This window comes from Microcaecilia unicolor, chromosome 3 (assembly GCF_901765095.1).
Source record: "Microcaecilia unicolor chromosome 3, aMicUni1.1, whole genome shotgun sequence".
Classification (NCBI taxonomy): Eukaryota; Metazoa; Chordata; class Amphibia; order Gymnophiona; family Siphonopidae; genus Microcaecilia; species Microcaecilia unicolor.
The window spans coordinates 102883000-102910816 of record NC_044033.1 but is presented as its reverse complement, the minus strand read 5'-3'; the positions used below and the strand labels follow the sequence as shown (position 1 = coordinate 102910816).

The following is a 27817-nucleotide window of genomic DNA, read 5'->3' as shown; positions in this document are numbered from 1 at the left end:
TCAATTCTGCAACAGTCACTTTAAGTTAATTTCATCTTAATCCTTCTTATGCTTGCTTAAAATGTTAAAATCTTCATAGATTTGCCAATACAAAACAGTTTCTCCTTCTGACTTCTCTGGCTGCCTTTGATTACTGACAAGTCGACCCAGAGGGGAGGGGTTGATCTTGAGCAGGGAAAGGTACTTGAAAGACAATAGGAAGGTGCTAACACTTAAACACTGGTTTTAAACTTCCACAAAATCTGCTTTTTCACAAACAGCTCTTCTAATAAATGCACTTAAACAGTCCCATACATTGCTTTTCTTAGCTACAAGTTCACTTGAATGCATATCAGTTAACATCCAGAATAATACAAGCAGAGTTACTTGATCCACTTTTCCTTTCTAGTTTGATTAATTCACACAAATCTGCCTCTTCACAAACTTAAGCCACTTATCTGGCAGGTGTAAACTACAGTCTGGCTGACAGATTGAGCAGGATAATGCAACCGCACAAGTGGTCTCTGAACATGGGCATTGCCCGCAAGATCTTTCAAGCGTGGGGCACCCCCTCGGTGGATCTTTTTGCCACTCAGCACAACCACATGGTCCCTCAGTTCTGTTCCAGGCTTCAGGCCCACGACAGACTAGCGTCAGAAGCCTTTCTCCTACATTGGGGAACAGGCCTTCTTTATGCATATCTTCCCATACCTTTATTGGGAAAGAATTTGTTGAAACTCCAGCAAGACCGCAGAACCATGATTCTGATTGCGCCTTACTGGCTGTTTCAGATATGGTTCCCTCTTCTTCTGGAATTATCCTCCGAAGAACCGTGGCGATTGGAGTGTTTTCCGACCCTCATCACTCAGAACAAGGGATCACTCCTACATCCCAACCTCCAGTTTCTGGCTCTCACGGCCTGGATGTTGAGAGCATAGAATTTGCTTCCTTGGGCCTTTTGGAGGGTGTCTCCCGGGTCTTGCTGGCCGCCAGGAAAGATTCCACTAAGAGGTGTTACTCTTTTAAATGGCAGAGGTTTGCTCTCTGGTGTGACAGCAAGGCCGTAGATCCCCTTTCTTGTCATACACAGACCCTGCTTGAATACCTTCTACACTTATCAGAGTCTGGTCTCAAGACCAACTCCATAAGGGTTCACCTTAGCGCAATTAGTGCGTATCATCAACCTGTAGAAGGTAAGCCTATCTCTGGACAACCTTTAGTTGTTCGCTTCACGAGAGGTTTGCTCTTGTCAAAGCCCCCTGTCAAACCTCCGCCAGTGTCATGGGATCTCAACGTCGTTCTTACCCAGCTGATGAAAGCTCCTTTTGAGCCACTGAATTCCTGCCATCTGAAGTACTTGACCTGGAAGGTCGTTCTCTTGGTGGCTGTTACTTCAGCTCATAGGATCAGTGAGCTTCAGGCCTTAGTAGTGGATGCAGCTTATGCTAAGTTTCATCACAACAGAGTAGTCCTCCGCACGCACCCTAAGTTCCTGCTGAAGGTGGTGTCTGAATTCCATCTGAACCAGACGATTGTCTTGCCAACATTTTTTCCCCATCCTCATTCCCACCCTGGCGAAAGCAGCTTGCATATCTTGGACTGCAAGAGAGCGTTGGCCTTTTACATGAAGCGGATGAAGCCCTTCAAACAGTCTGCCCAGTTTGTCTCTTTTGATCCCAAAAGGAGGGGGTCGCCATCGGTAAACGCACAATTTCCAGTTGGCTAGCAGATTGCATTTCCTTCGCTTATGCCCAACCTGGCCTGACGAGAGGGCCATGTCACGGCTCATAATGTGAGAGCCATGTCTGTGTCAGTGGCCCACTTGAAGTCAGCCTCCATTGAAGAGATTTGCAAAACTACGATGTGCTCTTCAGTCCACATATTCACATCTCATTACTGCCTTGAGCAGGATACCCGACGCGACAATTGGGCAGTCAGTGTTGCAGAATCTGTTTGGGGTTTAGAATCCAACTCCACCCTCCTAGGCCCCATTTTGTTCTGTTCCATGCTGCACACTCAGCTAGTTTGTATATAGTTTCAGGTTAATCTACGTTATGTCTTCACCGTTGCAAGGCCCAATTGACCACTGTTCATTGTTTTGGGTGAGCCTGGATGCTAGGGAATACCCCACTTGTGAGAATGATTCAGCCTGCTTGTCCTCAGAGAAAGCGAAGATACTTACCTGTAGCAGGTATTGTCTGAGGACAGCAGGCTGATCATTCTCACAATCCCTCCCACCTCCCCTTGGATTTGTTTCTTTTCTTTTCTTTATGCTTTTGGATTGAAGTGAGGAGCGCAATCGCGCAGCGGGCGGATAGTCACTCTGTGCATGTGCGACGCAGCATGCACACTAGAAGGCTTCTATAAAATTTTTTCTTTTTTGCTATGCGATATACCGGTTCCCGGGCTGAAGCGGATCATCGGCCACTTGTGAAAATGATCAGCCTGCTGTCCTCAGAGAATACCTGCTACGGGTAAGTATCTTTGCTTTTTTTCAAACTCATTAAAATGAGGGTCCGATGAGGATTTTGTGAGATCAGGAGACTCAGCATTTAAATAGCAAGTGAAATTTATGTGGGCAACTGCAAAGTGATATGCGCACACAGGGAAATAATACCAGCTAGAGGTATAAATTGTTGGGTTCTGATTTAGGAGTCACCATATAAGGAAAAGATTTTAGAAGTCATTTTGGATAATACATAGCAATTTTCAGTCTGATGTGCTATGGCTGCTAAAAAAAAGCAAATAGAGTGTTGGGGGTATCTGAAAAGGGATGGAGAACAAAATTGAGAATATCGTTATGCAATGGCAGAAATAAGTAAGTTCGTTCTGGCTAATTTGTGGGAAAATGGGTGTATCTGCAGTGAATTTAATGCTTTTTGCCTCTGAAATATTGGGAATCCTGAAAGTTTTATGCAGAAATACATTATGATGGGGACATTTTTTATAGATAGTTACTTATTATGAGCATAAGTGGTCTTAGATTTCTTTCTATATTTCCTGTGGCAGGACCCTTCTTGAGCTCTAGCATGAATGTTTGATAAGTTTTCATTTCACCTCTCCCTGAGGAAGCTTATGGTGAAACACAAATTTGTGTTGGGGATATGGGAATATGGCCAATTGCACTTTTGAATGATTGGGCTCATAAATATTGAGGAAGATATCCTTATTGTCACTGCACATAGCGACACAACAAATCATACTTGTTTGACCAGGACCTAGTTAAGTACAATACTTGTTTTTAAGATATATTAAGTAAGAGTTTAAACTATCTATAAAAGCGTACTTACCATTGTTTTGCGTTGTTCTGTACTGTGATGTTTCAATCAGTTGCCTTCTCAATTTGAGATGGGACACTTTGAGTTACTGAGCACATCACTATAAATTTTCCCTAGTTCACTAAGCCTGTTTTTTCATTCTGCTCCCATGAGAAAAGAAAGGTTAGTCAATAAGTCAGCAGCACCCCTCTCCTTCCTTAAAGATACTATCAACAGTAGGCCTTCACCCCCTTCCCCAGACAATATCCGTGCCAAGGTGGTTAATCTCATTGGTTCATTTATTAACTGTGGTATGTGTCTCCATAAGTACATAAGTATTGCCATACTGGGAAAGACCAAAGGTCCATCAAGCCCAGCATCCTGTTTCCAACCGTTGCCAATCCAGGTCACAAATACCTGGCAAGATCCCAAAAAAGTACAAACATTTTATACTGCTTATCCCAGAAATAGTGGGTTTTCCCCAAGTTTATTTAATAATGGTCTATTATTAAGTCTCACCTTTCTCTCCCTAAAGTTGTCTCCCCCTCATTGCTTTTACTCTTCTCCACATTCACTTTCTCTTGTCTCCCTTAGTTGTTGTTCCTTCCTCATTCAGTCTCTCTTAGTTTCTTGTGCAATGTACATGTATACAGTAGTTGAAGTTAATCATGATTTTTAATTTGATTCAATATAGGAATCCAGTATAATTGACTTCTATCCTGATGATTTTGCTATTGATTTGAATGGGAAGAAATTTGCATGGCAAGGTAAGTTTTAACACAATCTTGTTTAGTATACTGCTTTTGGCATGGTTGCTTTTTTGATTAGAATAAATCATAATTGTATGCTTTACCAAACTTAACACAGTTTTATAAAACAGATAAAAACTTTTAAGCAAAAATAGCGTTAATTGCATTTGAGCGGTTGAATTAAATATTACCAGTAGCAGCCATTCTAACTTCTGGGGGTTTTTTCCCACTTCTAATACAATTATGTATTTTTCTTTTCTAGAACAATTATGTATTTTGTCTCCTCTACATTTAATTAATGTTCTGTTTCTGTTTAATCAGTGCTTCATTAGTGTCGTCATAATGGCATTGCAGGAGACAGAGGCACATCTAGCTTTTGATTTCAAATTGTTTACATGAGAAGCTAGCAGTTAGATTATGTCTGTTTTGACAGCATGTACTTTTCTGTTCAGACTGATTAAATCATTCTTCATAATATGTCTAATTATTATTAGTCAATGTCTTAATTTAAAGAAAAACAGAACACTTTAAAAGCTGTTGGGGTGGGAGATAGTTGGAGGATGGGAGCGGTGGTGATGAGGAATAGAATTAAAATGATGATCAGCAATGTGAAGTTTAGATCTGAGGATAGTTTACCAGATGTGTGGATTTGTATCTTTCATATGTTTACTGCTTATTGCTATGCTGAACTGGTTCAAATAAAGAGAGTTAAAAAAAAATCAGAACACATTTTAAGTTGTTTGATGCTGATCTAAAACAAATATGTGACAGATGCATTCTGAAAATGTTAGAGAATTTGAACTTCCTTATTGGTCAAACTAGATAACACAGTGGTGCAGAGAAATATGACTGTTCTATTTAAATTCATATCTATCTCTTGTACCAATGTATGTAATAAAGGAAAAATCTTATTTGTCAAAGCAATAAAATCTTATTTTTTTCCATTACTTTCTGTATTGTTTAGGTATTTTAATAACTTTTCACAGTTTTAATCAATTTGGGATATTTTAGCTAGACTGCTGGAAATACCTATATCTCTTCTAATTTTATTTACATTTACATTTCTGTTCACATTTATATACACTTACTGTGGCTTAAGGCAGGAAATACTTTTTCATGGAGAGGGAGGTAGATACCTGGAATGCCCTTCTATGGGAGGTGGTGGAGATGAAAACAGTAACAGAATTCAAAAATACTTGGGATAAACACAAAATAATCCTGTACAGAAGGCATGGAAGCAGAAGTAGTGATTAGATGGCAACACCAGTAATTGGGAAACAAAGCCAGTGCTGGGCAGACTTGTACGGTCTGTGCCTTGATCATGGCTGGAGGAGTAGCCTAATGGTTAGTGCAGTGGACTTTGATCCTGGGGAACTGAGTTCAATTCCCACTGCAGCTTCTTGTGCTCTGGGCAAGTCACTTAACCCTCCATTGCCCCTGGTACAAAATAAGTACCTGAATATATGTAAACCGCTTTGAATGTAGTTGCAAAAACCTCAGAAAGGCGGTATATCAAGTCCCATTTCCCTTCCCCCTTCAGTAGCTAGAGAACAAGGTCAGTGCCGGGCAGACTTCTATGGTCTGTGCCCTGATCGTGGCTGTACAGATTTGTATAAAATACGTGCATATGTCATTAGGTTAGTGAAATATATATGTGTATGCACACCCGTGTATGTATGCCAAAATTCCGCTTAAGCGCTGTTCTATAAATACGTACATATCTTAGCATGTATTTTACAGGAGTGCATACACATGGGGGGAGTCTGGGCAGGACTCACACATATGTAACTTATAAGTTAGGCACGTATCTCAGGCACTGAAGCATACACACTTAAACCATCTATGGCTGTGTTAGGTGAGCGCACCTGTTAAGTAAAGGCATATATTTTCGCTGTTACATTAGTATTCTATAAAGGAAAGTAAACACCTATGCTTCTTTACAGAATAATCCTCTGCCCATTTCTTGAATTGCTTGTTTCCTATCAATGTAGCTTATAAACCTCATTTGTTAGACGATATCCATGGTTTAAAATGTGTTTTAAGTACATGAAATAACCTCCAAGGCTTGCTGTAAGACAAGTATCACTACAGTTAGCAAAGTGAGTAATATCTGCACATAGCAGTTGCTTATGAATATTGCTTGCTGGTAGAATGAGATTTCACACTTCATTTTATTTGCTATACCACAAATTATTTAAAATGTCTAAGCGGTTTACAATCTGAGTCAAAAATAATCAAGGGTAAGAGGTAGAGAGAGAAATATAAGGAGGCCTAGGTTACAATTTCCAGTGTATAAAGGAAAGGAAATTAGGTTGGAAATAAGCTAGCCAACTAAGACACAAAAGGATGTTAAACACTGGTGATGAAGTCACATCAGGGCGAGTCTGGGCATAGTCATTGGTGGTTTAATCCGAATGTTTAATGATAGGGAATGTTCATTTGAATTAAAAAGTTGTACATAATGCTTTAAAAGTTTTTAGTACTGGTTCTTTCCAAGGGTCCAGTTCTAAGGAGTTCCATAATGTAGGGGTTATTACATTGAAGCAAGTGGTTCTGGCCAAATGGGAATGAATTTGAAAGTGAGTTGAGATCACAAGTTGATTCTGGTGTATAGATCTGAGGTTCCTTGAAGGTGCATATGGTATGAGAAAGCATGGGGCTCCAGAGTGAAGTATCTGATGGGTAAGGGTTAGGATCTTAAATATAATTCAGTATTTGTTTATTTGTTACATTTGTATCCCAATGGTACCACACAAAGAGCGAGCAAAAACTCAGAATGTGATGCACACCCCTTTGACAAAAAATAGGGGGAAAGACCTCAGAAAGGAATGACCTGCTGCTGCAAGTGTATGGTGATTAGACAATCCTTGTGTCGTGCCTGTTTTCTATAATCATTGGTCAAAAACCCCCAACCAACCACAAAAGTTGGTAAAAATTGTTTGTGTCATTTAATTATTTTTTTGAATGTTTTTTTTTTTGCCTCATGCATCAGTTAGAAAAAAAGAATAATCACTGTGTAACCAGCACAATTCACTGCCAAACATGCAAAAATCAATCAAAATAAATAAAAATTCAGCTTGACTTAACTGGCTGAGCTTGACATATGTAGTTCTCCCGAATGACAACCGAGACCCAACGGACCCGTTTCACCAAAAGGCTTCCTCAGGGGACACCGGGTTCTCAATTTGTGGATACTCTTTCAAGCTCAGCAGTGGCGCTGTGAAAACAAAACAAAAGGTTACACATCAGACAGTTACCAAAATTCTTCATGGTGTTGACCAAACTCAACAAAAAAGGCGAAAGTGAAAAGCCAACCTTAACGCGTGCTCCATCTGTTGGAGCTCAATTACAGGAGCCTAGAAAAGGCCCCGCCAATATATGCTGAAGCGCTCACGCGTGCTTGTTGAAAGATCTGTCAATGCCCCTGACAGCCAGCCAATTGAAAGCATCCATATCAGCACTGACATACTGGATGATCAGTCAGGGAAAAAACAGCTGTATCTGACATCTGACTAAATTGAGCGGACAAAACCATATTTTGTAACCCGCTAAAATAAACATCTCATTCTGAAAAGGTGGAAACCCCCCCAAAAAAATATATTAAAGACTGCACTAATAAATGTGCTCAAAAAGGTCTTGATAAATACGTTAGCTCAAAAAAAATGCTCCCAACAACCAGCCAATCAAAAGCGACCAGGTCAGCAATTACGTACTAATGATCCATCAGGGGAAAAACAGCTGTACCTGACAACTGACGTAATCATGTAGACAAACCCAGGATCTGTTACCCGCTGGGATAAACCACTCGCCATGGGGTAGAAAAGAACTAAACAAACGGAACAAAATTAGTTGGGGGGTTTTGACCAATGATTATAGAAAACAGGCACGACACAAGGATTGTCTAATCGCCATAGGCTTCCAGCAGCAGGTCATTCCTTTCTGAGGTAATTCCCCCTATTTTTTGTTAAAGTGGTGTGAATCACATTCTGAGTTTTTGCTCGCTCTTTGTGTGGTACCTTTGAGGTTGATTTTGAGTGAGTTTCCCCTTTTTTCACATTACTGTGGTATAGTTACATTTGTATCCCACATTTTCCCACCTATTTGCAGGCTCAGTGTGGCTTACATAGTACCGGAGAGGCGTTTGCATACTCCGGTGTAAACAAATAAAAAGTGATGTTGTGGTATGATAGAGTTCATGTGGTACAGCCACATTAGGGAATTGTTCAACGGAAGAGTTGTGTAATGTCCATTTCGTACGTTGGGTATGTTGTGTTGCAGAGATCAGGCATTTATGATGGATTGGTCGGGTATGCCTTTTCAAACAGGTTAGTTTTTAGTTTTTTCCAGAAGTGTAGATGGTCAAACTTGGTTTTTAAGGCTTTTGGTAATGCATTTTACAGTTGTGTGCGTATGTAGGAGAAATTGGAAGCGTAGGTTGATTTTGTATTTGAGTCCTTTGCAGCTTGGGTAGTGCAGATTTAGGTACGTTTGTGTAGATTAGGATGTATTTCTGGTTGGGAGGTCGATCAGGTCTGTCATGTATCCCGGGGCTTCACCGTAGATAATTTTGTGGACCAGAGTGCAGATTTTGAAAGCAATGCTTTCTGTGATTGGGAGCCAGTGTAGTTTTTCGCGTAAGGATTTTGCGCTTTCAAATCGCGTTTTTCTGAAGATGAGCCTAGCTGCCGTGTTTTGAGCGGTCTGGAGTTTCTTTAACATTTGTTTTTTGCATCCCACATAAATTCCATTGCAGTAGTCTACGTGGCTTAGTTCCATTGATTGTATTATTATTTGTTATATTTGTATCCCATATTTTCCCACCTGTTTGCAGGTTCAATGTGGCTTACATAGTACTGTAATGGCGTTCACCAGTTCCGGTATGAACAAATACAAGGTGTTATTGTGATAGAATAAGGTTCATGTATGGTAGATACATTGGGGAACTTAGGGAGGAAGAGGGAAGTTGGGGTGTGTCCATTACGATCTTTGGTTTTGTTGTGTTGCAGGTATTCAGGCTTTTATGTTGGGTCGGTGGGATATTTGGTGCTTAAACATTGGCATCCACGTTAGAAGTTTACCCTCTACCTCTGATGGGGTGATTTACTAACTATACTAAGTTGGGATAAAAGGGGCCCTGCACTAGCGGCAGCGGCTGTTTTTCAGGTTGAGAAATGTTTTCTTTGGGAACAATTATTCACTCGTTTGAGTTTCCACATTGAAAGGAACATTTTCTTTGTTGTGGACGTCACTTGGCTCTCTAGTGTTAGGTTGCGGTCCAGTGTAATGCTGAGGATTTTCAGGCTGTCTGATATAGGGAGAGTATAATCTGGGGTGTTGATAGTTGTGGGGTTATCTGTATTGTATTGGGATGAGAGGATAAGACTATGGTTTTTTTTCGTTGAGTTTTGGTTTAAATGCATTTGCCTGGGAGTCCATGATGTTCAAGCTGGTTGTGATTTCGTTGGTGATTTCTGTTAGTCTAGATTTGTAAGGAATGTATATTGTGACATCATCTGTGTAGATGAAGGGGTTAAGGCCTTGGTTGGATAGGGACTTGGCTAAGGGGGTCATCATAAGGTTGAAGAGGATCGGTGATAACGGTGATCCTTGTGGTACTCCGCAGTTTGCTTTCCATGGTGATGATGTGTTACAGTTTGATTTTACATGGTATGTTCTTGTGGTTAGGAAACCCTTGTTCCAGCTTATTATGTTTCCAGTAATCCCGAACTTGTCTAGTAGTCTTATTAATATATTGTGGTTTACCATGTCGAATTGGAGGAGGAGGAGGATGTTTTTGCCTATTGCTATTTCCTGCTTGAATTTGGCTAGGAGAGTGAGTAGTACTGTTTCTGTGCTGTGTAGGGGGTGGAAGCCTGACTGTGATTCATGAAATATTGAGAATTTGCTTATGTAATCTGTAAGTTGTTTGGCTACCATGCTTTCCATCAGTTTGACTGACAACCGGATGGATGCTGCTGGGCGATAGTTAGTGATTTCATTTGCTTTTTTCTTGGTATCTTTTGGTATTAGGGTGAGTAGTATATTGCCGTTTTCCTTAGGGAAGAGACCTTGCTGTAGCATGTAATTTAGGTGGGATATGAGGTCTACTATGAAGCAGTCGGGGGCAGATTTCATTAAGTAGTTGGGGCAGGAATCAAGTTTACAGTGAGTGTTGGAGAACCTGCTGATTGCCCGTGCAACTGCAGCGATGGTGAGGAGGGGCAAAGGTTGACCAGGTACGGTCAGCTGGGTATTCTCCCGTGGTTGAGTCCAGCTCGTTAAGGAAGCTTTCGATGTCGGTGTTGCCCTGAGGTAACATGTTGCGTAGGTTTACAATTTTTTCGTTGAAATACTTAGCAAGTTTTTCTACAGATGGGATGTCCGTGTTCAATGTGGTGACCAGGTTGGTGTCTAGGAGTTTGTTCACGATTTGGTATAATTTCTTCGTTTCTCTGTAGTCTGTCCCTATTTTAGTTTTATAGTATGATCTTTTGGTTTGTCTTATGGCGTATTTGTACTTAGTGATTGTTTCCATGTGTTGAGTGTGTGTTCATCTTTTGTTTTTTTTCCATGCTCGTTCGAGTTTCCTGGATTGTGTTTTCAGCTTTTTTAGTTCCTCATTGAACCACGGTATTGAGTTATTCTTACGTGAAGATCTTGTTCTCAAGGATGCTATTTCATCTAGTATGTATTTGCATCTTTTATCCCATTCTATGAGGTAGTGTATGGAGTCTGTTTGTGCTGTCCATTCATTGTTGTATATCTGTAGCCAGAATGTTGTCGGGTCTACTTGAACTCTTGTTCTGTAAGTTGTGTGTTCTTGTATTTGGTGAAGTCCCTTCTTCCACCAGTGTAGGGATAAGTTTAGTTTGTAGTGATCAGACCAGGGTGTTTCTGTCCATTTAATGTCTGTTATTATTAAGTTCTGGTCCATTGAAAGTTTGTGTGAGATGAGGTCCAGTGTGTGCCCTTTGATGTGGGTTGATTGGATTTGTGGCCATTTAAGATCCCATAGTTGGAGGAATTCCATACATTCTCGTGCGTTGATTGAGTTTGGGTCTTCTAAGTGAAGGTTGATATCTCCTATTACTAGTACATTGAAGTTGGTTACACATGTGTTTGAGATGAAGTCCATGAAGTTGGTCTGGCTTTCGTTCCAGTTACCTGGAGGTCTGTAAAATAGGATGCAATGTTCGCGAAGGGTTTTGTTGTGGATTCTGATTGAGGCCATTTCAAATTGAGGTGTCATGGACTCAGCAGTAGTTTCGGTGTTAAAGTGAGATTGGTAGATTAGTGCTAAGCCTCCGCCTCTCTTTTCCTTTCTGGTCCAGTGTGTGATTTTGTATCCTGGAGGGCATAGGTGTAGGATTAGAGGGTCCTTTTGGTCATGGATCCAGGTTTCATTGATGAAGAGTAGGTCAAGGTCCTCTGCCATGATCCAGTCAGTTAGTATTTCTGTTTTGTTTACTGCGGATCTTGCGTTGATGTAGCCTGTTTGGATTGTTTAGAATGGGTCTCCTGCATTTGGTGTTGTGTGGACTTTTATTATTTGTCTTTTCTTTATTGATGTGGGTTTGTTTGGACCCTTTCTTTGCATTCTGTGGTGGTTGTCCGCATGTTGGTGATCTTCCTTTGTTTAAGTTGTTGTCAGTTTGTTTAGGCGTGGTGAATCTTTTCAATCATTGATGATTGTTTAGTAAGGGTATAGTGTTGCTTTCTGCAGGAGGGGTGGTTAGTGTCACGTGAATCAGTGTTAAGGAGTAGGTTATTAAAAGTAGTTTGAAGGTATGCATTTTGGTTTCTATTGTCTGGGGCTACTGATGAGACCGTGTTCCGATGATTGGATGTGTGATGAGACTTTGTTCTTTGGTCGGTCTCTTAGCGACTGAAGATCAGAAGCCAGTGCACCTTGATCTATAAATCTGAAGCACTGCCATATTTCCTGGCTGCATAAAGAAATTTAACTGCAGTGTTTTGAACAAATCTGTAATCTTCAGATGCGTCTTTATTATATAATGAACCTTCTCATTTTAGCTATTTTGATGAGCTGTCATTGATGGGGCAAATAGAAACAGAGAAAAATGAAGGCAGATAAAGACTATATGGTCTATCCAGTCTGCCCATCCATTCCATCTACTATCCCTTTCTCTCCCCCAGAGATCCTATGTACCTGTCCCAAGCTTTCTTGAATTCAGTTAGTTTTTATCTCTACTACCTCCACCAGGAGGCTGTTCCATGAATTTATCGCCCATTCCATGAAGAAGTATTTTCTCAGGTTGCTTCTGAGTTTGTTCTCTTCCACCTTACATTCTAGAGCTTCCTTTCACTTGAAAGAGATGTACTTCCTGTACATTTATGCCATGGAAGTATCATATGTCCTTTCTCCAACCTTTTTTCAAAGTATACATATTGAGATAATTAAGTCTGTCCCCATATGCTTTATTTTTTTTATTTTTAAATAAGTTTTATTGGAGAAATCAGAACAGAACATTTACATATGGAACTTATCTGCTTATTAGTCTAACATTCTCCGAGGACAAGCAGGCTGCTTGTTCTCACTGATGGGTGACGTCCTCGGCAGCCCCTCCAATCGGAATCTTCCTAGCAAAGACCTTTGCTAGTCCTCGCGCGCCCGCGCGCACCGCGCATGCGCGGCCGTCTTCCCGCCCGAAACCGGCTCGAGCCGGCCAGTCTTCTTTCGTCCGCACTCGGTACGGCTGTGTTTTTGTCGTGTCGAGCCCCGGAGAGTCGACCTCGCGCGTCCGTTTTCTAAATCGACGTGTTTTTCTTCGGAAAAGTTTCATTTTCGCTCGGAAAGTGCTCCGGAAACCCCCTTGGGTTTCGTTTGCCCCTTCCCGTATTTCCAGTTTTGCCCCGGTAAGTTTTCTTTCGTTGTCGGGGTAGGCCTCTTTCGGCCTCGGTCGAGATTTTTTCTCCCTTAAAGTTTTGGTGCTCCAAATTCGTCATTTCGGATTTTGACTTCGCCGGCGTGATTTTTCCGCCCATGACATCGAAGCCTTCCAGCGGCTTCAAGAAGTGCACCCAGTGCGCCCGGGTAATCTCGCTCACTGATAGGCACTCTTCGTGTCTTCAGTGTCTGGGGGCCGAGCACCGTCCCCAGAACTGTAGTCTGTGTTCCCTCTTACAAAGGCGGACTCAAGTAGCGAGATTAGCCCAGTGGAACGTTTTGTTCTCGGGCTCTTCGTCGGCATCGGCACCGGGGTCATCGTGTGCATCGACGTCATCAGCATCCAGACCTTCTTCCTTGGCTGCCAGTGCATCGAGGCATCGGCCCTCTGCATCGGCGCCGAGACATCGGATAGCTGCATCGACGTCGGTGGTACCGGGACCTCGTCTCCTGATGTCGTCGGACGGTGGTGCATCGAGTGGAGTGCAGGTGAGGGCTGTCCATTCCCCTGCTGGTGGCGGTGAGCCCTCGGGTGGGTCTCCTCCTACCCTGAGGGCTCCTGCGGTACAGCCCCCCCGAGATCGACCCCCTTCGGTCTCGGCCCCGAGGAAGCGACGGATGGATTCTACGTCCTCCTCGTCGGTGCCGGGGAGCTCCGGTGACATGCTTCGGAAGAAGTCGAAGAAGCATCGACACAGGTCCCCTCCCCGCGTCGGCACCGAGAGCTCTGGGTCGCCGAGGGAGTCGGCACCCAGCAGGCATCGGCACCGAGAGGACCGCTCACCCTCTGTTCAGGAGGTGTCGATGCGCTCCACTCTGGACAGCCCGGAACAGCCTCCACGCCCGGAACAGGTTCTGACGTCGACGCCTGCATCGACCTCCATGCCTTTCTCTGCAGCCGCTCTGAACGAGAGCCTCCGGGCCGTTCTCCCAGAGATTCTGGGAGAGCTGTTGCGCCCTACCCCTCCGGTACCGGCGGTGCTTGCGCCGGCTGGCCCATCGCCCGGGGTGAGGTCCCCGACGTCGGTACCGCGTGCGGTGCCGACTGCGGCCACCTCCCAGGAGGGCTCCCCGACTACGTCGGCGGAGGGAACTTCACCGATGCGGGCGAGGGAGTCTACCTCTCGACACCCCCATCGTGGACGTGGCTCCACGGAGTCGAGCCGGGCACGGTTGCAGACGCAGGTCCGTGAACTTGTGTCTGACACCGAGGGTGAGGCCTCGTGGGAAGAAGAAGAAGATCCCAGATATTTCTCTGACGAGGAGTCTGAGGGTCTTCCTTCTGATCCCACTCCCTCTCCTGAAAGACAGCTTTCTCCTCCCGAGAGTCTGTCTTTTGCTTCCTTTGTCCGGGAGATGTCTACGGCCATCCCCTTCCCGGTGGTTGTGGAGGACGAGCCCAGGGCTGAAATGTTTGAGCTCCTGGACTATCCTTCTCCACCTAAGGAAGCGTCCACTGTTCCCTTGCACCATGTCCTGAAAAAGACATTGCTTGCGAACTGGACAAAACCATTAACTAATCCCCACATCCCCAAGAAGGTCGAGTCCCAGTACCGGATCCATGGGGACCCAGAGCTGATGCGCACCCAGTTGCCTCACGACTCTGGAGTTGTGGATCTGGCCCTAAAGAAGGCTAAGAGTTCTAGAGAGCATGCTTCGGCGCCCCCGGGCAAAGACTCTAGAACCTTAGACTCCTTTGGGAGGAAGGCCTACCATTCCTCTATGCTCGTGGCCAAAATTCAGTCTTACCAGCTCTACACGAGCATACACATGCGGAATAATGTGCGGCAGTTGGCGGGCTTGGTTGATGCTCTTCCCCCTGAGCAAGCCAAGCCTTTTCAGGAGGTGGTCAGGCAGCTGAAGGCGTGCAGAAAATTCCTGGCCAGAGGAGTTTATGACACTTTTGATGTTGCGTCCAGGGCCGCTGCTCAAGGTGTGGTGATGCGCAGGCTCTCATGGCTGCGTGCCGCCGACCTGGAGAATAGACTCCAGCAGCGGATTGCGGACTCGCCTTGCCGTGCGGACAACATTTTTGGAGAAAAAGTCGAGCAGGTGGTAGAGTCTCTCCACCAGCGGGACACCGCATTCGACAAGTTCTCCCGCCGGCAGCCTTCAGCTTCTACCTCTACAGGTAGACGATTTTTCGGGGGAAGGAAGACTGTTCCCTATACTTCTGGTAAGCGTAGGTACAATAATCCTTCCCGACAGCCTGCGGCCCAGGCTAAGCCCCAGCGCGCTCGCTCTCGTCAGCAGCGTGCGCCTCAGCAAGGCCCCGCGGCTCCCCAGCAAAAGCAAGGGGCGAGCTTTTGACTGGCTCCAGCAGAGCATAGCCGACATCCAAGTGTCAGTGTCGGGCGACCTGCCAGTCGGAGGGAGGTTGAAAGCTTTTCACCAAAGGTGGCCTCTCATAACCTCCGATCAGTGGGTTCTGCAAATAGTCCGGCAAGGATACACCCTCAATTTGGCCTCAAAACCTCCAAATTGTCCACCGGGAGCTCAGTCTTACAGCTTCCAGCACAAGCAGGTACTTGCAGAGGAACTCTCCGCCCTTCTCAGCGCCAATGCGGTCGAGCCCGTGCCATCCGGGCAAGAAGGGCTGGGATTCTATTCCAGGTACTTCCTTGTGGAAAAGAAAACAGGGGGGATGCGTCCCATCCTAGACCTAAGGGCCCTGAACAAATATCTCGTAAAAGAAAAGTTCAGGATGCTTTCCCTGGGCACCCTTCTCCCCATGATTCAACAAAACGATTGGCTGTGCTCTCTGGACTTGAAGGATGCCTACACACACATCCCGATACTACCAACTCACAGGCAGTATCTGCGATTTCAGTTGGGCACACGCCACTTCCAGTACTGTGTGCTACCCTTTGGGCTCGCCTCTGCGCCCAGGGTGTTCACAAAGTGCCTAGCTGTGGTAGCAGCGGCGCTTCGCAGGCTGGGAGTGCACGTGTTCCCATATCTCGACGATTGGCTGGTGAAGAACACATCCGAGGCAGGAGCCCTGCAGTCCATGCAGATGACTATTCGCCTCCTGGAGCTACTGGGGTTTGTGATAAATTACCCAAAGTCCCATCTTCTACCAGTGCAGAAACTCGAATTCATAGGAGCTCTGCTGGATTCTCGGACGGCTCGTGCCTATCTCCCAGAGACGAGGGCCAGCAACTTGTTGTCCCTCGTCTCGCGGGTGCGAGCGTCCCAGCAGATCACAGCTCGGCAGATGTTGAGATTGCTGGGCCACATGGCCTCCACAGTTCATGTGACTCCCATGGCCCGTCTTCACATGAGATCTGCTCAATGGACCCTAGCCTCCCAGTGGTATCAGGCTGCTGGGGGTCTAGAAGACGTGATCCACCTGTCCACGAGTTTTCTCGAATCCCTGTATTGGTGGACAATCTGGTCCAATTTGACTCTGGGACGTCCTTTTCAAATTCCTCAGCCACAAAAAGTGCTGACAACGGATGCGTCTCTCCTGGGATGGGGAGCTAATGTCGATGGGCTTCACACCCAAGGAAGCTGGTCCCTCCAGGAACGCGGTCTACAGATCAATCTCCTGGAGTTGCGAGCGATCTGGAACGCTCTGAAGGCTTTCAGAGATCGGCTGTCCCATCAAATTATCCAAATTCAGACGGACAACCAGGTTGCCATGTACTATGTCAACAAGCAGGGGGGCACCGGATCTCGCCCCCTGTGTCAGGAAGCCGTCAGCATGTGGCTCTGGGCTCGCCGTCTCGGCATGGTGCTCCAAGCCACATATCTGGCAGGCGTAAACAACAGTCTGGCCGACAGGCTGAGCAGGATTATGCAACCTCACGAGTGGTCGCTCAACTCCAGAGTGGTGCGCCAGATCTTCCAAGCGTGGGGCACCCCCTTGGTGGATCTCTTCGCATCTCGAGTGAACCACAAAGTCCCTCAGTTCTGTTCCAGGCTTCAGGCCCCCGGCAGACTGGCATCGGATGCCTTCCTCCTGGATTGGGGGGAGGGCCTGCTGTATGCTTATCCTCCCATTCCTCTGGTGGGGAAGACTTTGTTGAAACTCAAGCAAGACCGAGGCACCATGATTCTGATTGCTCCTTTTTGGCCGCGTCAGATCTGGTTCCCTCTTCTTCTGGAGTTATCCTCCGAAGAACCGTGGAGATTGGAGTGTTTTCCGACCCTCATCACGCAGGACAAAGGGGCTCTTCTGCATCCCAGCCTCCGGTCCCTGGCTCTCACGGCCTGGATGTTGAGAGCGTAGACTTTGCCTCTTTGGGTCTGTCAGAGGGTGTCTCCCGCGTCTTGCTTGCTTCCAGGAAAGATTCCACTAAGAGGAGTTACTTCTTTCTGTGGAGGAGGTTTGCCGTCTGGTGTGACAGCAAGGCCCTAGCTCCTCGCTCTTGTCCTACACAGACCCTGCTTGAATACCTTCTGCACTTGTCTGAGTCTGGTCTCAAGACCAACTCTGTAAGAGTTCACCTTAGCGCAATCAGTGCATACCATTACCATGTGGAAGGTAAGCCGATCTCGGGACAGCCTTTAGTTGTTCGCTTCATGAGAGGTTTGCTTTTGTCAAAGCCCCCTGTCAAGCCTCCTACAGTGTCATGGGATCTCAATGTCGTTCTCACCCAGCTGATGAAACCTCCTTTTGAGCCACTGAATTCCTGCCATCTGAAGTACTTGACCTGGAAGGTCATTTTCTTGGTGGCAGTCACTTCAGCTCGTAGAGTCAGTGAGCTTCAGGCCCTGGTAGCCCAGGCCCCTTACACCAAATTTCATCATAACAGAGTAGTCCTCCGCACTCACCCTAAGTTCTTGCCAAAGGTCGTGTCGGAGTTCCATCTGAACCAGTCAATTGTCTTGCCAACATTCTTTCCCCGTCCTCATTCCTGCCCTGCTGAACGTCAGCTGCACACATTGGACTGCAAGAGAGCATTGGCCTTCTACCTGGAGCGGACACAGCCCCACAGACAGTCCGCCCAATTGTTTGTTTCTTTTGATCCCAATAGGAGGGGAGTGGCTGTAGGGAAACGCGCCATATCCAATTGGCTAGCAGATTGCATTTCCTTCACTTACGCCCAGGCGGGGCTGGCTCTTGAGGGTCATGTCACGGCTCATAATGTTAGAGCCATGGCTGCGTCGGTAGCCCACTTGAAGTCAGCCTCCATTGAAGAAATTTGCAAAGCTGCGACGTGGTCATCTGTCCACACATTCACATCTCATTACTGCCTGCAGCAGGATACCCGACGCGACAGTCGGTTCGGGCAGTCAGTTCTTCAGAACCTGTTTGGGCTTTAGGATCCAACTCCACCCCCCGAGGGCCCTGTTTGTTCTGTTCCAGGCTGCACTCTCAGTTAGTTGGTAAATTTTTTAGGTCAATCTCAGTTATGTCCTCGCCGTTGCGAGGCCCAATTGACCATGGTTGTTGTTTTGAGTGAGCCTGGGGGCTAGGGATACCCCATCAGTGAGAACAAGCAGCCTGCTTGTCCTCGGAGAAAGCGAATGCTACATACCTGTAGAAGGTATTCTCCGAGGACAGCAGGCTGATTGTTCTCACAAACCCGCCCGCCTCCCCGTTGGAGTTGTGTCTTCCCTTGAAGTGTATTGTCTTGCTACATACTGGACTGGCCGGCTCGAGCCGGTTTCGGGCGGGAAGACGGCCGCGCATGCGCGGTGCGCGCGGGCGCGCGAGGACTAGCAAAGGTCTTTGCTAGGAAGATTCCGATTGGAGGGGCTGCCGAGGACGTCACCCATCAGTGAGAACAATCAGCCTGCTATCCTCGGAGAATACCTTCTACAGGTATGTAGCATTCGCTTTTTGTCCTGATACCTTATGCATAAGAACACAGTGTTGATCGCACAACCGCAAGTCTCTCGCGTCTTTCTTCCCCCCTGATTGTTTCTCCTATAATTTTTTACATTTTCATCCCTTTCTCTCCGCCCCCCTTCCCCTCCTTTACTCTTCCCTCCCATTCTCTATCACATGCTCTGCTCGCAGTCCTCACACTCCATTTGTATAGGAGCACTGTCTGTGTCACATGTTCATTATGTGCCCCCTGGCGTAGGGCAGAACGGGGTCCAGCAACTCCAAAAAGTCCTGGCGAATAGTGGCCTTCAGGTTTCACCATATGCTTTATAATGAAGACCATTGACCATTTTAGTAGCAGCCTTCTGGGCTGACTCCATCCTATTTACATCTTTTTGAAGGTGCAGTCTCCAGAATTGTACACAGTGTTCTCAATGAGGTCTCACCAGAGTCTTGTACATAGGCATCATCACCTCCTTTTTCCTACTGGCCATTCCTCTCCCTATACACCCAAGCATCCTTCTACTTTTGCCATTGCTTTTTCTACCTGTTTGGCCACCTTAAATCATCACATACAATTACACCCAAGTTCTTCACCCCATAAACTATACCATTACCTTGGGTTTTTGCAACCCAAATGTATGACCCTGCATTTTTTGCCATTATCTCTTTGCTGCTAAATTCTGGACCGTTCTTCAAGCTTTGCTAGGTTCGTTGTCATGTTATCCACACCATCAGGGGTGTCTACCCTATTTCTGATTTTGGTACCATCTGTAAAGAGACAAACCGTGCCAGTCAGCAATATTACTTACAAAAATGTTAAAAAGAACCAGTCCAGGAACTGAACCTTATGGCACATGACTGGTAACATCCCTTTCCTCAAAGTGAACTCCATTTACCACTATCCTCTGCACCTTCCACTCAACCAGTTCTTAGCTCAGTCAGTTTAGGGGCCCATACTGAGGGCACTCAGATTTTAGCAAAGCCTTTTGACACAGTTCCACATAAACAACTAATAAATAAACTAAGTACACCACATTTAGTTCTCTCCCTCGATCCCACTCTTTGGTCACCTAGTCAAAGAAATTAATCAGATTTGTCTTGCAAGACATACCTATAGTGAACCCATGCTGCCTCGAGACATATAAACTATTAGATTCCAGAAACTTCACTCCTCTTCTCTGTTTTAAAAGCATTTCCATTAATTTACTTAACACTGAAGTCTGTACTTCCCAACCTCTTCCTTCCGCATTTGTCGAGAGAGATCACATATGCACTTCTCCAGCCCTCCGGGACCACTCCTGACTCTAGAAAAGCTTTGAAAAGGTCAGACAGCAGAGCCGCCAGACCTTCCCTAAATTCCTTCAGTACTCTTGGATGTATGCCATCTGGCCCTTTCCTTTGTCCACCATTAGTTTAACTAACTCCTCATGAACCAGACCTCTATAAATCGTTCAGGATCTACCACACTTCCATTCCTATTTGTGTTTATCTTCTGTGGTCCTGCTCCCGGCTCTTCAGCTGTGAACACAAAACAGAAATATTAAGCAATTTTGCCTTATCTTTATCACTTTTACATATTTATTTCCTTCTCCTTCCATATTCAAAATACATTAGAATAGGAACACCAGCTTTCTATTCCAATTAGAGTATAGGACAAGCCGTGCAGATAATTTTTCAAACCCTCCGGGAAGACAAAAATGACTTTTATTTATCTGATTTTACTTCTAAACTCCCTCTAGATCAGTGGTTCTCAACCTTTCTTCTGTTGTGACACACCTGACAGACAATGTTCATATGAGTGACATGCTGAACACAAATTCATAGCTGAATAAAAATAAAATATTAAATATTTCATTACTAAAATGATGCCAGGAAAATGTAAAGTATTCTCAAACAGAATTTATTTTTTAATCAGCTGCTAGAATGATCAAATTTTATTTTTCTTCGAGGACAAGCAGGCCAGTTGTATTTTCACATGTGGGTGACATCATCTGATGAAGCCCAGTGCAGATGCTGCCTAACACATATTAGCTTAATGTTCTATCAACGTCCTACCACATATGCACAGGTGTCTTCCCGCTCAACATGCAAGCATGGGACCATCGTAATCTAGTGGCTAGTGCAGCGGACTTTGATCCTGGGGAACTGGGTTCGATTCCCACTGCAGCTCATTGTGACTCTGGGCAAGCCACTTAACCCTCCATTGCCCCAGGTACAAATAAGTACCTGTATATACTATGTAAACCGCTTTGAATGTAGTTGCAAAACCCACAGAAAAGCGGTATATCAAGTCCTATTCCTTAACCTTTCTCTTCTTTTCTACACAGCATTCTCCTTTCAGCGCATTTTTTCCTTCAGCTTTTCAAGTGCCTTCCTGTCCAGTTTGATCATCTTTTCTCTTATTTTTCTTCAGTATTTTAGATTTTATTAATTTCCCTGTTATTCTTTAGTTATTTTTGACATGTCAACTTTTTTTTTTTTTTGCAGCTCTAGACCTTCTTAGGCCTGAGCACAGGCCTCAATTTGAGTTGTGCCCCTTTTTGACTTTCAAGATTGAGGAGTTCAGTTTAGCTGTGATTCTTTTCTTGATGGCTGAGACAACCCCCAGTGGCTTCAAGAGGTGCTTCTAATATAATTGGGTGATTTCTGTTATGAACCCGCACAATTGGTGCATTGAGTTCCAAAGGCCTACTACAACAGATGCTGTCTCATGACTGAAACTCAACCTGTTTCCTCATCCAAAGGTGGAAGTTTCTAGATTAGGGAATAGAATGCTGAATATAAGCGCATAAGAGATTTTAGTATGTTCACCCCAAATCCCAACACCTCTACTTGTGAGCGCAGACTGAAGATATTCAGAATAACCCAGGCTGCACTGGTCAAAGCCTTTTTAAGAGCATTTGGACAGTAGCTCTTACTTGAAGTGAAGAGGTTATTGAATTTTTCCCTTAGGTGTGGTAAGCTCTTGACAGGATGAAACCTTAAAGTATAAGAGAGTGTAGTATTTTGAGGATAAGATGTTATTTCACCTTTTATTAATATAATTGGTTATCGCAGGGTTGCCTTCCTCAACAATTTAATATGATGGTACAGTAAACTGTGATGGACATCTCTAATACTCCTCTCAGATAGAATTGGCATGCTTGGGGCAAAATAATGATCCCTCATGGGATCAAAGGGGGAAGGCTAAAGTCCCTGAGAACATTTATGAGAATAGGATCCCCCTATCCAAAGAAGAGTATCAAGGGTTAAATGTATGAGTAGAGAAGCAAAGTGAACTAAGCATTTCTGTAAGTTTTATTATATGGCAAATATCCTGTTCAGATGGTAAAAAGTTTCTAAAAGTTGTAAACATGTCTTGTGCAAACAGAACAGGAACAAGGAACAAAGTTGAACTTATATTTTTAGCTTTGCTTATCCATGAACTACTAGAACAATGCATATATGATCAATATTCAATGTATATATGTAATCAGTATCTGTTGACTGATTGCGATAGTGGGACTTTACCACCTAACTGCTGACTGTTACTTCTTTATTGTTTTTTTAAATATTTGGACTGCATACCTGTTGATTTATGTAACATCTGTCAGAAGCTCTTCAATAAAAAGGCAAGAATGACAAGGTGGGCTGAGCCACTCAGGTGTCAGTTCACTGCTGTGAAGTGAATGCTGAGACTGTTGCTCCCAAAAGCTTTTGCTAATTAACAGTTGTCTGTGTGTGATGTTCTTTCTCTTAGCCTCTCCCAGGGACTGGAGATGAGGGTCGAGCTGGTGTTGTGCCCGATCAGATATCCAGGCAAACAAATGCATCTTAACATGGGACATTCCTGTGCTCTAAGCCCAGATTCAGCGCAGCACAATTTAAAGCATTTTTGAATAATTGTTTTTCAGATCATGCACTAATGTTTGCATTAGAGCATGTTATCTGTACAAAGTTAATTTGGGTTCACTTACTGCCTCCTATTTAGGTGGTGCTAAGAGCTCCTGTGCTAATGCAGCGTTAGCCAGTTAGCATGCACTAATGCAAATGTGCTAACTGGTTAACACTTCCACACTCATTCTCCACCCATGACACACACCCTCCAAAATATATCTATATTACTATATATAGATCTAGAGAGCCTGTGCTAACTTCTGCATTAGCTATTTTATAACAAGCAAAATACTCAACACGCTTTAATGTGTTGTGCTGTAGCCATTAGCACCCCTTTCAAGGACTCTGTTAAAGTCCTTGGAGTTGTACACAGCTCTATATCCTGCCATGCTCAAATCACTAACGTAGTGAAGACGTGCTTTTTCACTATGTTGACAAATCTGTGCCATATAACCAATTCATGAAGTGTATTCCCTACAGGTTTTGCTTTTGTCTCTGGTTATATCAAAAATTGATTACTGTAATTCCCTTTATTATGGTCTACCATCTACCTAAGTTAATTCAGAATACCACTGTCAAATTACTCTTCAACAAGAAAAGGTTTGACCATGTCACTCCCCTCCTAATCTCTGAGCACTGGCTTCCCATCTTGTCCTACATTGCCTTTAAATCTCTAGTCATTGTACATCAAGTCATGCACACAGTGGCTCACCTTCATTTCTCTGTATTTCATATGTTCCTTCTCAAACCCTTCACGCCTCCAGTCAGCATCTCCTTACAGTGCCTTCATTTCACCATATCTGGCTCAACACTAATTGTCACTCCTGCTTTAGCATTGTTGTGTCCCCCCCCCCCCTTAGGGCTGAATTATCTTACCAGAAATGTAAAACTGCCCTTCAGGTTCACCTCTGTAAACAAGCATTTTCCATAACCTTATTTATTCTTTTCTCTTTCTAAATTTTACATATTTGCTTGTCACAGCACACCTTTATGTTTGCTGACACCCACTTTCCCTTTTATTTATCATGGCTCTGTAATTGAGTTTAATTCTTATTGGTTTGCGTTTTTTTTATCTTGTCTTCCCTGTTTATCCTGTTCTGTATCTTATTGTTTCTATTCCCTTTTTTATTATTTTGTTAACTGCTTAGACATATATTTATATGATTTTGGGTATATCAAAAATTAACTGAAACGTGAAACTTAGTCAATTAATGGCCTTTTTTAGCATACCCAAAGTGATTTACATATAAATAATATATGTGCTTATTGCAGTCCATCCCCCAGCCAGCCCAGCAATATTATTAATCCATTGCTCCAAATCTCTGGATTCTGTGCGGAGTGGGTGGGGAAGGTTTTTCCAAATGTGGGGAGATAGAAGACAGCGCAACGCCTAGTTGATTCGTAATGGGCGAGCTTTGGACCAGGGAGAACAAGTCGATCATCAAGAGTGCAGAGCACCTGTGCAGGGGTATACAAAATAGTGAAATGAGCAAAATAGTCTGGTAGCCCCAACCTAATGGCCTTAAGGGTTATTTGATATTCCTCAGATAACCAGTGATGATGTTTAAGCAATGGGGTAGAGGGATCAAAGCGACAAGTGTGACAAAGAAGACGAATAGCTGTGTTCTGAAGGGACTGAAGTTTTCTTTAATGATGATTTGGGCAGGCCAGCTTAATCAATATTGCAGTAATCGAGTTGTGATGTTAAAAGGGAAAGGATCAGTTTGTGAAAAGTATTGTGGTTGGAAAAAGTGACGAACAGCATGCAGCTGATGAAACAGGAAAAAAGAGGTCTTATATAATAGTGAAATTTGTGGCTGGTAAGAAAGGTCAGAATCCCAGATGACCCCAAGATGACAAAAATTTGTGACTGGAATGACTTGGGTCCCTAGTAAGGAAATAGGAAATGAAGGCGGAGAAATGGCACCAGTGAATCAACAGGCAATCGTCTTATCAGCATTAAGCACTAATCAGTGGTCTTCCAGCCATTTCGCTACTGAATTTAAACACGTCTGCATCGGTGCGATGGAAGGGAGGAAAGATCAGAAGGGTAGGTTAGGTAAAGAAGAGGGATATCATTAGCATAAAAATATGCCAGGATACTGAAGGACTGAATAAGGGCAGCAAGAGGGCTCAGAAACAGATTGAATAGTAAAGGGGAGAGGATGGAATCTTGGGGGACACCACAAGAAAGTTTCCTAGTGGCTGAGGAGGAAGAAGGGGTAATGACTCTGAAAGAATAGTGAGAAAAGAAAGAGGTGTGAACCAAGCGTGAACTTCACCAACAGTACCAAGAGAAGAGAGGTGAGAAAGGAAGAGGGAGTGATCCACAAGGTCAAAAGCAGCAGAAAGATCAAGAGAAACAACCATTACAATTTTGTGTTGATCAAGAAAGGAGTGAATTTCACTCTAAAGTGCTATCATAATTGTTTCTCTACTGTAGTGGGTTCTGAGCCCTGATTGACAGGGATGCAGTTCTAAAACCTTATCGGAAAAGGAAGTGAATTGGTCAAAATATATTTTCTGGAGAACCATAGACATGAACGTAAGATTTGAGATGGGACAATAATTACTAGGAACTGAGGGTTCCAAGATTAGATTTCTTCAGAATAGGGCGAATGATAGCCAATTTCCAGACATCCGGGAACTGGCCTGAGGAAAGGCTGAGATTGATTGATAATGAAGTAGGAAGGAGGCCTAATTCAGGGATTTTCAACCATGATGAAGGAATTGGATCACTTATGCAGAAGGTATTCCTTATGGGGGACAGAATTATTCCCAAGGAGAATAGAGTTTGGGCCTGAAAAAGTGGATCAAACAGAAGTACTTAACTGAGAAGAGAGATGAGATGGAGTACTAGGAGTAGAAGGCAAGGGCTGAAGTAGAGAAGCAATTTTATTAAAGAATAATGCAAGGGTCTCTGCTGATTTTGATTGTAAGTTAACCAGCTGTCAGTAAATTGCACAAAGGTCATGAGGATTAGGTGAATTTGAGAAGTCAAGCAGAAATAAATTCCTCCTTGGCTTTTTTCAATTGGGAGTTACAGATCCTATGAAGATGCCTACATTTCTGGAGGGCAGATGATATAATACTGGTGGCCCCATGTGCTCATGCTGGGCGGGAAGGCATTCGTTGTGGGACGCTGCCAAAAGCTGCTTAAAGCTATAGAATGCTGGCTAGCGTCCACAACGGTGCTCCATCAGATGACGTCACCCATATGTGAGAATGTGTCCTGCTATCCTCAGAGAACATCTACTACAGGTGAGTTGCTTTATTTTCTTTGTATGCATTTTCCTGGACAACGGCTTTCTAAAGAAATATATGATCTGGCTGGCTCTTCATAATGCACCTTGATTTGGAGCAGTAAGTTCCTGCTGCTCTAACTGATTGCTTTTTTTCTGTAGGTGTTGCTCTTCTACCATTTGTTGATGAGCGTCGTTTGAGAGCTGCTCTGGAAGAGGTTTACCCTGACCTCACTCCAGATGAAAGTAAGCATCATGATATTTTGCCATGACAGCTGTGTGATCTTTAGGTTTTTTAGCATTGATGTTCTCATCTTTCATACATTACTGAGCTTACTGAGTGGAGGAGTAGCCTAGTGGTTAGTGCAGTGGACTTTGATCCTGGGGAACTGGGTTCAGTTCCCACTGCAGCTCCTTGTGACTGTGGGCAAGTCACTTAACCCTCCGTTGCCCCAGGTACAAAATAAGTGCCTGTATATATGTAAACCGCTTTGAATGTAGTTGCAAAATACCAGGCAGTATATCAAGCCCCATTTCCCTTTCCCTTCCCTTTTCATATGAGCAAGATATAATAGATAGCTGTTGTTGATTGCTGTAGAACAAAATAGCAACCTTTGCTTCATAGACAATTTAATGACTAAATTGAATGCTGTTTGATGCAAAAAATATAAGTAAATAAAAATGATACCTTCAGTCTTCACTTTCATTTAGTAAAATAAAGTAGGCCTATTAAAATCTTGTTTTCTTGTTCCTGTATGAAATAAATGGATTAGAACAGTGATTACTTCTTACATGAACTACTGGTAAAAAAAAACAAAAAAAACATTTGCATTAAAATAATTATATGGAAAACCTTTGTATCAGTTATCCCTGTTGAACAAGTACTTGATTAAAAGATAAGTCATGAATAATTTGTATACTAAAGGTATGCCATTAATGAAGAAAATTATTAGTGTTATGAAATGAAAATACTGATGAGGAGAGCAGCAGTCATTTTAAACAGATATGGATTAGTAGTTTTCTTTCTCTTGCCACAGTAAGAAGAAATAGCCTTGGAGGTGATCATGTGTTTGTTGGGAAATCTCATCCAGTTCATGACTTCATTCTGGAACTGTACGAATCAGACACCCAGGAGGTACAAAATATTTGTGGTTGTTATAATAGTATTAAAATCTCTTGGTAGCTATAAAGTAACATTAGAGATTTCATTATAACTGTATTGAACTGTACAGCATTGTTGCACATAGGTGATGGACTCACAATTCCATTGAGTCTCAGCATTGTCTTGATAGGTTTTCCTTAAAGGTGGACAATGAGAAGCCCCTTTAAATCCATTTATGTCAGGCCTTCTTCACAAGTAAAGGGTATTCTATACAATATTGAGCAGGTTAAACTTGCTAATTATGTTTTGGTCATCTAATCAAGACACTAGAGAATCTTGGATCACCTTGTTTGTTAATCAGTTTGATGCTGTGAATCTGACAGAAATTAAACAGTTGATGAGAGAGGTGGGAAAATCATGGGTATTTCTTTAAGGACAGTTGGTGCTAGATATTGTGAAGTCACTATTTAAAGCCTCTGCCGTGGTAGGTTGTGTTGATGGTGCTCTGGTCCTTGGCTGTGGCTGCACAGCATGGTTGAACCTGATGGCTGCTCCCAGGGTTCCAGTTTTGGGACCACCTGGTTGAGTGCAGAGCTAGGCTCTGCAGGCCATAGTCACACTTAGTGCCACTGAGTGAGGCATTGGCTTGTCCTGAGGGGTGTGGGGGATGAGGAAGGGTGCAGGAACTCATCCCCCACCTCTCATTGCCCATACATCTTGTTTAGATGTGGACTCCCTGGGCTCCCCCTGCAGCTCTCTGTCGCTCCATGGTGTGACCACACCTTGAATATTGTGTGCTTTTCTGGTTGCTGTATTTTAAACATATAGCAGAATTAGAAAAGAAGGGAAACCAAAATTATTAAGGGAATGGAACTCTTCTCATATGAGGAAAGGCTTAAGAGGTTAGGACTCAAGACGGTTA

At 43.9% G+C, this 27817-nt stretch overlaps 1 protein-coding gene across 2 annotated transcripts in view; it reads left to right on the top strand.

Moving 5' to 3' along the window:
- Positions 1–27817, top strand: part of XRN2 (5'-3' exoribonuclease 2) — a 363942-nt gene that overhangs the window by 178469 nt on the left and 157656 nt on the right. For both annotated transcript variants that reach the window (XM_030196221.1, XM_030196223.1), the window contains exons 20-22: positions 3931–4003; positions 25956–26039; positions 26831–26928. In XM_030196221.1, the coding sequence (XP_030052081.1) occupies positions 3931–4003; positions 25956–26039; positions 26831–26928 (255 nt within the window). The remainder of the gene's footprint in view (positions 1–3930; positions 4004–25955; positions 26040–26830; positions 26929–27817) is intronic.